This window comes from Echeneis naucrates, chromosome 6 (genome assembly GCF_900963305.1).
Source record: "Echeneis naucrates chromosome 6, fEcheNa1.1, whole genome shotgun sequence".
Lineage (NCBI taxonomy): Eukaryota > Metazoa > Chordata > Actinopteri > Carangiformes > Echeneidae > Echeneis > Echeneis naucrates.
The window spans coordinates 21,034,836-21,047,483 of NC_042516.1; the positions used below are offsets into that span (position 1 = coordinate 21,034,836).

The 12,648-nt window shown below is 42.6% G+C and overlaps 1 protein-coding gene across 1 annotated transcript in view; it reads right to left on the reverse strand.

The window, feature by feature from the left end:
• The window catches only part of syngap1b (synaptic Ras GTPase activating protein 1b), an 84,838-nt gene that overhangs the window by 19,762 nt on the left and 52,428 nt on the right, over positions 1-12,648 (reverse strand). The window contains exons 4-12 of the mRNA XM_029504224.1: positions 11,145-11,275; positions 6,974-7,127; positions 6,548-6,646; positions 3,728-3,967; positions 2,358-2,693; positions 2,111-2,255; positions 1,359-1,503; positions 1,005-1,241; positions 326-527 (exon numbers count right to left, since the gene is read on the reverse strand). Coding sequence (XP_029360084.1) covers positions 326-527; positions 1,005-1,241; positions 1,359-1,503; positions 2,111-2,255; positions 2,358-2,693; positions 3,728-3,967; positions 6,548-6,646; positions 6,974-7,127; positions 11,145-11,275 — 1,689 coding nt within the window. The remainder of the gene's footprint in view (positions 1-325; positions 528-1,004; positions 1,242-1,358; positions 1,504-2,110; positions 2,256-2,357; positions 2,694-3,727; positions 3,968-6,547; positions 6,647-6,973; positions 7,128-11,144; positions 11,276-12,648) is intronic.

Here is a 12,648-nt window from a genome sequence, read left to right on the forward strand (position 1 = left end):
CTGGAGCTTCTAAAAGTTAATGACAGCTTAAGATTGATTAACGACTTTCAGCCTCATTTGGTGAGAGAAGTGAGAGAACAGCGAGACGTTTTTGAGATTGAATCGTGGAAATTCAATGTTAAAGCGATACATCCAGTCCAGAGTTTGATTTTCGTTTTGCAGAAGGGTAATAAAAACACAAAGGATGTACAAGGACACTGTAAACGTGCAAGACGTTTATTTTTCAGGTTATTCTGAGCGAAGACGCTCTGAAAGATGTTCAACTTTTGTTGCACATAGTATAACAGATTGAACTCGGCTAACATTAGTCACTGTTTGGTTTTACCTTGCTGAGCTGAGCCATAACCTCCCACAGGAGACTGTGCAGTATCGACAGCTCCCTGCCCAGGTCGATGTACCCCTCAAAGCCGCCTGCGTTGCTGACACTGTCCAAGTTGGAGATTTCGTACAGGAATTGCTGCATGGAGCCCCACTCCATCTCTAAAAACGCATTCATGAAGCACATGTACTCCTCTTTACTGCCGAACCTGGTGGCGGCGGGAGGTACGAAAGAGAAGAGAAAGTGACAGAGATGTCAGCTGAAATCATTATCTGTCTTATATGTAGATTTTGGGCATCAACCCACGAACCACACCTTCATGCTCGTTGCCTGAAGATGTTAATACGTTTTTGGAGGCAAAACGTGGCACATTTTAAAATTTCTGGCACAGTATGGAAAAGGATGGATTTTAATTATTCAATATATTCAACATTTTTTCAAATTCTGACTTTCAGGAAGACCTACATGCAATATTTTTTTTTTATATTTTAAATCAGTAACGATCAATTTTCTTTGTCCCCTCACAAAGCAACATACAATGAACATTTCTGTTTAGTTACAGTTTGTCTGGTTGTTGTGACCAACTGATACTTCTGCCTTTAGCATAGATTGGGCTGAGTACAGCAAAGCACTGGCTGCTCACAGTAAAGTTTTTGGGCTGTAAATAAAATGAAATAAAACTGACTTGGAAAAGTTAGCCAGGTTTTGCACTACTTTAGCGATGAGGGTGAGCGTGCGAGATGTCTGCTCGTCGGGATACTCCTGGGTGAGGTTGAAGAGCGATGGGGACATGATGGCGGGACACAGGAAGCGTAGAAAGAGGGAACCACTGATGAGGCGGTCTGCGATGTCTTCCCGACCCCTCTCAGCACAGCGAACTCTCCACGAGGCAAAAACCTCCTTCAGCTCTCGAGGGAAAACACTGTGAAGGCACATGAGGATCAGACGCAATCTGAGGACATTCGGAATATGTGTGTTTTCTATTTAGATGAACGGAATAAACACACTGAAAACAACGGATTTCTTTTTAAAAACTGACCAATGGGAGTTAACGATCTTGCAGAGTGCCAGTTCACAGCACATTCGGAGATTGGCTTGGTGGTCTGGGAGCACTGAGGGCGGTGTTCTCATGGGGTCCACTTCACAGTTTTCCTCTGAATCATACAAGGCCCTTATGAACTCCCCTACAGAATGACATGATGTTAGTAACTGTTGGTACAGAAGGAAACCAATGATATTTCAAACATCCATTGCTATTTTGATTCACATCCACACTAACTAAAAATATTCATTCAGATTTTCTACTAGTTAAACATTTAGCCAATCTTTCCACTTCCACTTATCTTGAGTCAGTAAGTATCTGCAGAAAGCGGATTATGTAGTTGTGAAGTGTTCATGTGGACTTGCGGAAACATTCAGGCATTAAATTGGGATAATCAGTAGTTTTATGTACAGTGTGCCAAAAATACTGAGCCCATCCTTCTGTGTTTTAGAGCTGCTTATGACTTCCATCGAGACCGGAGCTCGGATAACCACGTAATTCAACATGCTGTCGATCTCCACAAGGAAACATAAAAAAACACATGAATCTGGGTAAACTGGAAAACAATGAAATTACCAAACAAAACCAAACTCTCTGACCAATGAAGTGAGCCGAGAGTTTCTGTCTTTTAACTAAATGTTGTGTCTTTCCAAACTTTTAAAAGCTCATCAGACTACCTTGACATTGGCTGATTTGGATGAGCCAGTGTCCCACATCAAGACCCCCCCCCCTCCACTGCGCTGGCTCACCTATAGCATCCTTGAGGTACTTATGTCCAATCAGTTTGAGGTACTCTTCTATGGCTTTGGTGGCCAGAGTGTTCTCTCTGAAGATAAGGTGTTCTCGGTCGATGAATCTGTCTACCTCACACATCGCCATGTCTGAAAGGAAATCCTGGAGAAAAAGGAAAACGCCATTATTATTATTTTTTTTTTTTTTTAAAGATCAGTCTGACTGATACCAAAAAGTCAAATAAAAAGGACGAGCGTGCCTCACCTTAGCTTTGCCCGTGCTCTGCAGAATATGCACCAGCGCACAGGCCACTTCCTCTTTGCTCTTGACACTCAGCACGGGCTCCAACACAGCACACATGGTGCGGTAGTTATTGGTGACGTACTCCGCGAACTCCTTGTACAGCTCCATGGGCAGGATGTTCATGGTCTGGAAGCGGGATTTCAGGCGTAAGGATGCGTTGATGATCTTCCCCCCTCCGACGCCGGCTCCCTTGGTGAGGACGCTGGGCTGGATGACCGGGTACCATTGCTCCACAAACTGACGTCCAGTGATGCTTGAGATGGGGATGCTCACAAGTCCCAAGTATGTGCTCTTTTCCTTGGAGGGTGAAAGAGGCAGATATTAGATATTCACTTAAGTTTTCTGCACTGAATTAATAATGAGCAGGGAGACTAACACTGGATCCCTGAAGTATGAGCCAAAAATGAATTGTTGGTAGAGCCACTCTTGGAATAAATTGAGAACAATAAAAATTAAAATCCGAATCAGTAGTCATTCTTGCATTTAAATTGTATTATTTTTGACAAACCAAAGGAGGCATTTCTTCCATCTCATGCTCTATGACATGGCTGAGTGATTACGTTCATCAATTACCACGATTGCTTGACTGAAAAAATGTTTTTTTTCTTCTTTGTGTTGGTATGTTGCTCGTTTGAATGCTTTATCCACTCTGCGTATTTCTGTATCTATGCTGTTGTTGACATGACACTTGAACAAACTGCTCCATTTTGCTTCTGGCGTTTTCTTCAAAACAAATTCACCTCTTTGTTTGAGTGTTTCAGTACTTTTATTACCTTTAAACCTCCACTTAATGACTTTTTGGAAACTTTGTGGAAGCGGAAACATCGTCAGGTTTCATCACTCATCTGTTCCCTGGCCACCTGGTGAATGTGGGTGAATGTTTTTTTTAGCTCTGCTTTTGGTCTTCATTAACTCTTGGGGGAAATTTCTGGTGCTATAGCCGGTAAGTGCTTGACTACACATTTCACCAGTTAGTCGTTAGCCGTGTCGGTCGGGCAGTGTGGTGGGATTTTAGTAGATTTTTAGAGCTTTCCTGCTGAAAACAGCCGCCTGAAGTTGGTGAAAATGATGATAATGCCGAGGGCTGAACAAATAGACAATGAAACATGCTATTGAGCTCCACAGGGCCGCTGCAGATTCAGGTGTTAATTTCTGTGGAAGCTCATCACCATGAATGACCATATTGTTATTGCAAATATACGGATCGTAACTCTACATACATATATATATATATATATATATATATATATATATATATATATATATATATATGAGTTACTGCTGCACTGCTTTTGTTGTGATTTTACTTTAGCTGACGCTCTCTTTGTCACCTTGCGTCTCTTCTTGTCCGTCTCCTTGTATAGATGAAGGCGTAGGTTGCGGATGGCTGGCAGGTTGTTGAATTCAAAGTGCTCGCCCCAGAAGACGGTGTCGGTGCGGGGCTTGCTGGTGGTGCGCGCGTACAGCATGTCGTCCAGACAAAGTTCGCAGTAGTAGCGCTTCTTGGCTGGAAGCTCGCGGGCCTCGATGATCCACAGCTTCAGCACATTGTCCACCCTCCGACTGTTGTCCTGCGTGGCGATGAAGCGGGGTCAAATAAGGTCAAGTTCATCTGACATGACAGTCATTATTTAAAAAGCTCTAGAGAGAAAAGAGAATATAATGCAGGGGAAAATATGATTAACAGTAAAGGAACAAGATGTGGCAGCAAAGAGAGGGTGGCAGACGGTTGGCCTGCAGGAAAACTGAGTGAAAGACAGGAAAGAAATGGCTGGTGACACAGAGGGTGAACCACTGAGGGTAGGTTGTACTTGATGAATTGCTATCAGCTCAACACTGAATGAACACAGCCAACGAAAACAGCAGGACAGGAAGACATAAAAGAAATAAATATATGACGGACAGGAATAAAACAGCAGTTTAACCTGGAAAAAAAATAAAGTAATCCACTTAAACATACAAACAGACAAATGACACAAAGGCAGGGCACAAACAATGGTGGCGATGTTTCTGTAGACAGCTACGCTTCCCAATCATGGTCACAAAGCTCGAGCTATAACTGACATCCCCCACGGGAGGAGAGAGTACCGTGCTGATTGCAGAGTTGGGGAGGGGGGAGGGGGGGGGGGGGGTGGCTGAGTCACTTTAACTGGGCTGAAATGCCATTGTTGTTAGCCCCCTGTTCGCTCCAGACAATTTAAGGTCCTAAATTAGACAGCTCGATACGTGATCATCAGCAAGATCCGAAGTTCTTAAGTTCTCCATTTGTGTGCTCTCTGAGAACCGGTGCCAAGCACAAGGCGTAATTAATTCCAAGCCTCTGAGTTTGAATGTGCTGGGCATCTGGTGGCTCAGTTTGCTAGTGCACATACAGTGCTGCAACATCAGCGTGGGCTCGAGTCCTCTGCCTTGATACGTGAAATCTTCCCCCGGTTTCTGTCTTATCTCAATTTCACCATCAAAAACTAATAAAACACCAAAGCAGGGTGGAGTGGCTGCTCTGCCTTTTCAAAAACAAAAAGCAAAAAAAAACCCTCAAAAATTATAGTTCAAAGAGGGATTTAAAAGGCTTACAAAGAGTCCTTGTTTCTGCAGAGCGCCTTATCGCTGCTGATGCATCTGGTCTGAGATGCACAGCGTGTGTTCTTGAGGGGTAAAGGAGGGGGGTGGGTGTTTTTGGAGACAGCCCCCACTCCATGGAGTCCTCGGAGCACCATGACTCAGCCAGGACCCCCACAGCCCGAGCATCTGGACGAGGCGTTCAGCTCTGGTGATGTTTCATCTCAGTCTGGCTGAATAACTCCTAAATCTCTGGTTGCCATCAAAGCGGCATGTCTTGCACGTCTAATCCATTTTTTTTTTAATAACAGGGAGGACGGGGACGCACAGGACAATATCACAGGTGAGAATTAGGAAATTGTTTTTAAAACTGCATGAGCAAAAAAAATTATTTTTTGGTGTTATTATTGAAATACATATCTTATTTAAAGCTGCTTCTCATCTGTGTTGCTAATTAATTATACAGACACGCTGACAGTGGGCCTCATGCAAGCACCATTTTCACATCCTGCCTTTCAAGTTCAAATTCACCAAACTCTGCTTATTGGACAAGCTGGTGGTAAATTGCTTGTTTCAGCTTGCTGAACGCCGATTGTTCACATGCATGTGGCTGCATTTTGATCATTAGGTATAATCAGTCCCTCTAGAGCTGCCAAATGAGGCGACATCTTCAAAAAAAAAAAAAGAAATTGAAAATAAATAACTAACTAAATAAATACATCACGCTGCAGAGCCTCAAGTACCGCTCTCGGAAATCAGCAGACAACAACAACAACAAAAGAAAAGGCAAGTTCAGCAAAGTCGGGAGTTATAAAAAGAGTAAAACTGGCAATGAAAAGGGAAGGGACATAAATTCAGAGACTAAAAAATGTTTTAAAATGTCGAGGGGGGTCAAAGGGACACAACAGGCAGGTGGAGATTATGTCAGAGGATAATAGAGCCTAAAATAAATCTAAGCTGGTGGACGGTGACCTGAACAGCGGTCACACCGTCAAAATACATATACAAACTTAGACATCTGTACAAAACTCGTATGATCACATAAGGGTAAAATTTCAATAATGACAATTTGATGAACTCCACAAAATCTCCTCTTTTAGTTCTTTAAATGTCCAATTTAGGAATCTATCTGTTCCTACGTGCATGAGGCCCAAAGTCTTTTTTGAAGAGCAGTGTGGATGGAAACGGGAGTCACAATGTCAGACCTTCTACCGTTTGTCGGTACCTGGTGGAATCGTGCATCGCAGACAAGCTGTGCTGGTAAACATGAGTCTGCTGTGTGCAATTTACTGACATCGAATTACTTGATTTGTGTATATCAAGGTTTTTTTTTTTTTTTTGAAACAGCAATTTGAATCCTGCACCCTGCAACGCTACCTCGTGCAGCCTTAATATTTGCTTGGAGAAGCGGCCACATTTTTCAGCACAGACACACACAGACACCAGGATGGAGTTCACACAGAGAAATGATGCGGTGCGCTCTTATTGGAAAACAGACAACAACGGGAGACGGGGAGGAGAGAGAGAGACACACAGACAGAGGGATCATCCTTTTTTTTCTTCCTCTACCGCATCCCTTTCTCTCCCCTCACCTTGTTGGGCTTGACAGCTCTCTGCAGGTTCTCGATCCATTTGTCTCTCTCTGCAGCTGAGCGACACGCAAAGCACTTGGTTCCCGACGCCGTAGTCACCTGAGGTTATAGCCAATGGTAAATTCAACAACCACAGCCATTAGTAACTATGGAGACTGCATCTCTCATTCACTCTCAACCTCTGTCATGTTCCACTAATGGAAAGGCGATGGGCAATCAGCAGATTATGTAGGGACTAGGGCTCATTTCTACTCTCCTTGTGTCTTTTTATTTTTTTATTTTTTTATTTTTTTTCAAAATAAGAGAAAGAAAAGAGATTCTTTTCATTTCACATCACTGTCACTTTGTCAGGCTGGAACAAGAGTTTTGGTGTTATTTACTGCTCTGTACACTTCCAGTGGGAGTGCGGCGCAGCTCGTTTCTCACCTCAAAACAGTACTCTTGTCCGAGGATGCTCGAGTGGACAGGTTTGATGATGGCGTCCTCGTCCAGAGTGAGGTCCAGCGCCTCAGCTGCGCTGCTGGGAGACAGCAAGGACTCATGGGAGTGGGACTCTTTGAAGCTCTGCATCAAACGGGTCCTGGGAGGAATGATAGCTATGGTTAGATGTTGAGGGGGAGCAGAGAAGAGCTATTTTATTGAAAAAAGTCTCACACTTCAGTTCTGTGCACAAGAATGTATAGAAATTTTTTCTTCTAACAAAGAAATTCCAAGTTCATTCAAAAATGTAGGGACTTTCACCAGAACTACCTTCCTGACAATACACAAGGTACTTAACAACATAACAACACATTACAGCTTGTGAAACAAAGCTCACTTTTCGATGTTCTCCAGATTCAGAACTGTTGACTGACCAAAATCTTTGCAGTTTTTGCCACCGACAGCAAGTCACTCATAAATAGCCAAAGATATTAACCTCACATTTCTAAACGGCATAAAAACAGTGAAAAATAAAGCAGACTCTTTAAACTCTCTGTTCCAAACAATCATACTGACAGCTCTAACGTGAGCAGACACATCAAGCCTCTGCAGCCCAAGGTTCATTTGATGAATTTGAAAGGAAATCCAGTTGATTGAGTGGACAGCAAAGTGACTCTGATCTTGTGTACTTATTCTGAAGCGCTCATTACGTCCTTGTTTGAAATGTAAATGATGATATCAGTAATTACAGGACATCAAAATAGTGTTTGTTTTGTTTTGTTTTTTTTTTTTAACACTGCCTCACAGTTTTGTCTATTTTACAGCTTCGGAAAGCAAATATTTAGGCAGTAAATATAAAGTGCATATCTTAACTGTTTGTAATGGTATTTACACAGCTCACTTTACAGATTCAGCCAGTCTTTACCCTCAAGGAAAAACATTTTTCACGTCCACACCCAATATTTTAAAGATAATCTTAACACTATCATAAATCCTGACAAAGACACACACTGCAAAAGACTCACACTACTTACAAGTGAACAGGGTTTCCACCAAAGCCCATCATGCTCAGCTACACATTATCTCCCACACACACATACATGCACCGAGAACGTAATAGTACAGACCGGCTCAGCAGAGTCATTAAGACAGACGTATGATGACACAGTTTGTCTAACCAGAGAGCAAGGAGGGATGGTCAGACGTGATGAAGCCCCTTCTGAGGAGAAAAGGGGGATGGAGGGAGGACCAAAAAAAAAAAAAAGACCTACTGGAGAAAAAGGTACTGTTTATCCTCCGTGATGGATCCGACTCTCAGCCCTCTCCCCTGCGTTTGCACTGCTTTTGTCTATGTTCAATCATAACGTTCATCAACACAGCACTGATTACATGTAGGGGGACCGGGCTGGGGGGGGTGCGGCGGGGGAGAAACACAAAGCAAAAGAGAGAGAGAGGGATAAAAATAGACCCAAAGGAATGAGTCAGATTGAAGAGAATACAGAGAGGAGAGAGAGAGCGAGTGGGGGAGGTCAGGAGAGGATGTGAGGGAAGGAAAGACTGATAGAAAAAGAGGTGAGGGGTGGAGGGAGAAGACCTCAGAGGAAATCAGGTTGATTATGTAAACAGTGGGTCCTTTGGAGAGGAAGAAGGTAGGATGTGGATTAGAGTGAAAAGGAGAGGAAGGAAGGATGTGAAGAGGTCGGAGTGGAAGAACGGATTGAGAGGAGAGCGCTGGAGGCAGAAGAAATTCCCAGCGAGGACACGACACGCTCAACTTGAAAATGATAATTAACACGTCACGAGTGATGAAACAATATCAGCAGCTTCATGACCAGAGAAAAGAATTAATGCAAAACTCACAAACAAGTTTGGCTTTTTTTTTCTCCCCACATGACTGACCAGTTGAAAAATAAAATTGCCAGCAGTGAAAAGAAAATTTAGCACCAGAGCTTGTTGAAATGAATTAATATTAAAGGATTGAGGATTGAGGCGCTAAATGAAATCTGTACTGACGACACAATGACACGTTTGAGTCTGGAAATCCATATAATTTCATAAACTGCAATTAACTAAATAAAGTGTTGAAATTGATTTAGCTGAATAATTAAAACTGCTCAGCATTAATTGATAACCCTGGTAACCCTGCAGTCCACGTCCAGTTGCAATTTTACAATTTCAGCAGTTGATTGTTAATCAATTTGCCACTCCTCAGGTAGAGGGCAGCCGGGCGGCACAGCGGTTAGCGCTGAAGGTCATGGTTTGTCAGATAGCACCTCTAGCTGTGGGGAAAATGTAACGGGCCTTTTTCATTATTTTGTGACATTTTCATTGGCTAAAGAATTAATGGATTTATTTAAATAAAAAAGTTAATTGATAAGGGATTTGGATTTTTATTCGCTGCGGGACAGAAAAGCTTCCAAATTGCATTCTGGTCATCTCAGGACACTGACACTGCCTGCTGACAAAATGTTTTCTAGATCACCTGTGACTTGCTTTGTTTTCATTGGTTTACAAGTTAATTCATTTAGTAGTTAAAATGTTGACCAACGATGGATGAAAATATACGGACTGTATCACACTGTAGAAGAAGGTGATCACAGGACGACGGAAAACAAGTAAAAGTTAATTTATGCAAAAGTTCGAAGCCGTTAGACGGAGCGAGCTGGCGTTTGGTGCAGGAAGAGACTTCAACAAGCAATCAGTTTGATTTGAAAACAACATGTGAAAATATCACTGAAGGTTTTAGAGCCTGTTTGGAGCTCAGAGACGCGTTTATGGCTGCATGAATTTCAAAACAGGTTGGAAAAAAAAGGGCATGTGCAAATCCTCCCTGGATAAATAAAAATGAACAAAGTTACAGATGTTTGCTGACATCCCTGACAGGAAACATCCAGAGAAAAGCAGGAGCTGTGAAAATGGATATCAGCCATGAGGGCCTTGGCAAACAAACTTGAATTCACAAGGCTCTTGACTTTTTTTTGTCCGTTCTGTGTGTCCTCAGACCAGCCGGGGATAATAGACATCCACAACCTTTCCAAATGAATAAATCATGTGGAAATGCACTTTGGCAGACACCTGGCTCAGGAAAAAGGTCTCAGCACTCTCTTGAGTGCACGTTTGCCCTGTGTTTAAACTATCAAGATGACCTTGGTCACATTTGAAGTTGAAGTCTGTCCGGTGGGAGCTCATAGATGGTGTGCATGGGCAGAATTAGAGCTGCAACAATTAGACAATTAGTGATAATATGCTGCTTTTATTCATCACAGTGAACTGAACATCTTCGCTTTTTGGGGCAAAACGAAAGTGTCTTTTTTCTTAATTTTCTGAAATGTTATTGATGAAACACGTAGAAATTAACTTTTTTTTAAATGGATGAGCTGGCATTATTTGGATCCCCAAAATGTCAGAAATGATGTCATCTATTCTTATGTTTGCTTTTGTTTTCTACTGCAGAATAGAAGAAAATAATCTTTGTGCAATCAGCTTCCTCTCAGAAACTCGCTGCGTACCTCTGAACAATCCTGGTGCCGCTGCAAATATGTACACGATACAGAGGAGGTATAATTAAGCAAATCTCACACTGACTCATTATGGTCTATACAGCCGCCATATGGCTGTCTGCTGGTTGCCATGGAGAGAGCAGGGACGTTTTTTTTTTTTTTTTTTTTCTTGGCCCAGCTGAGAAGCAGAGATGCTGCTGAGTGTGATACTGCAGTGGGACATCAATGTTTAAAATAAACAATTTTCTAACAACGATGGATAGACAGAGTGAAGCGATTATATGTGCCACCTATAACAGTCAGTCTGCAAAATGCTAAATGTTTCCTGCAGAAGCCAAGAAAACAGCAAATTGTCTTGTGCTTGTAAACACGCTTCTGAGCACAACAGCACAACATCTGATGAAATGTGCACTTTTTCCCCAAACTGAAGCTGATTCTCGGTCAGTTTTAACTGGTTGTTAACTGCATTATACTCCATCTCAACATCCAGTTTCAATCGGAAAGATGCAAGCGAATTGCTTGAGAAGCCATCAGATGCATACCACCCAAACGAACCCCAGAGAAAAAGAGGTCATACATGAATGCAGCTACACACTGCGGGGTAAAACATCCGCACACAGCTGATTAATCCACACATGAAGCTTCAAAAATCCCTCGCACACGCTCTGGGCACTGACCTGTCTTGGTCGGCACTGGGGAAGTGTCGGAAGCGGGGGAGGATCATTTGGCGGATACTGCTGGTTCGGTCCAGTTTGGGCTGACTCTTTGCCCTCTTGATCGAGCCCTTCAACCTTCTGCTGAGGAAACTCTGGAGTTGGGTGGAGGAGGAGAACAACACCGGGGAAACAGAAAAGTAATGGGAGGATGTGCATGATGAAGAGACAGACCGGCGGTGGATGCCAGTTGGGAAAGATGAGTAGGAAAGTGGCAAAGACAGGACAGGAAAGTCAGACAGAGAGATTTACAAGAATGAAGACAAAATAAACACATGACAGTCGGTGTTGTTTGCGTCAGATAGATGTGTTTACCAAAACCAGATGAACACACACACACACACACACACACAAATGAAACACGTGATGCATGATGGGGGAGAGCACAGGGTACATTTATTATCAACACGAAAACCAGTGCAGTGTCCTAAGAGATCCTGAGGTGGGCAGTGGTGTGCCAAACAGTCCAGGAACAGGAAGTTTCCTTACGTAATCAAAAAATAAAAGTCACAGTCAAAGACAATGAAACAAGTAACGAGCCCCGCTGTTGTCGTGCCCCTTACAACCCCAAACATTTATTGTGTTTAGATCTTTCTTGTGTGACGCACTCATCTACGACCTGGCAGCCGAGTTTGGGCGCTGAGACAGACATTTGGTTTGTAGGAAGTCAAACGGGAGACTTTTGTGTTACAATTTTAATTGTATCATAGGGATATTTTCTTTTTCAGCTTTGTATAATGAATATTTTCCACCTAAATAAAAAGGATTTCATCCTGCTAACATTTCCGCATTTGAAAACTACAAATGTGAAATTTTAAATCCGTGTTCATGCAAATCTCAAAACATCCATGAGATATGAGTTAATGCTTTGTTGTTGTTGTTTCTTTTAAATAATCTTTCTTATTTACTGCCGTGCCTTGAAAAAGCTTCACCCACTCAGCTTTGAGGTGCTTCCCGGCAGCTCACAGTAATTTCATTGATGCACCTATACCATAACGGCATTATTCAGCGGGAGAATGACTGGAGGGAAATGACACCTCGTCATCTGGCGTGAGTCAAATGCCTTTGAAACATGTCTTGAGGATATGACTAAAGACTTGGCTCCATCTGCTGGTTCCAAGCTAATAGCCTGCATGACTAAATCTGATTTGATTAGCCGTTTCGTCTGCCACTTTAAGTCTCAAGAAGTAAAAGTATTGAATACAGGCAGAAGATTATCTGGGGGGAGAGAGAGAGAAAGACTGCGTGACAATAAATCACAACGAAGTGGGTTAACAGCGAAACAGGAGGGAAGACCAGCTTCGTCTGCATGCACAGCACACTCTGCTGCTGTTTGGCTTTGGGCTCATTTCAAGTTCAAGGAGATTACTGGTGTCATCCTGTGATTTAGCTCAATTTGCTACTATCCACACTACATTTTTTAAAGCAGTTATTGTCAGAGCTGTCTGAAAAGAATCACGTCTTAATG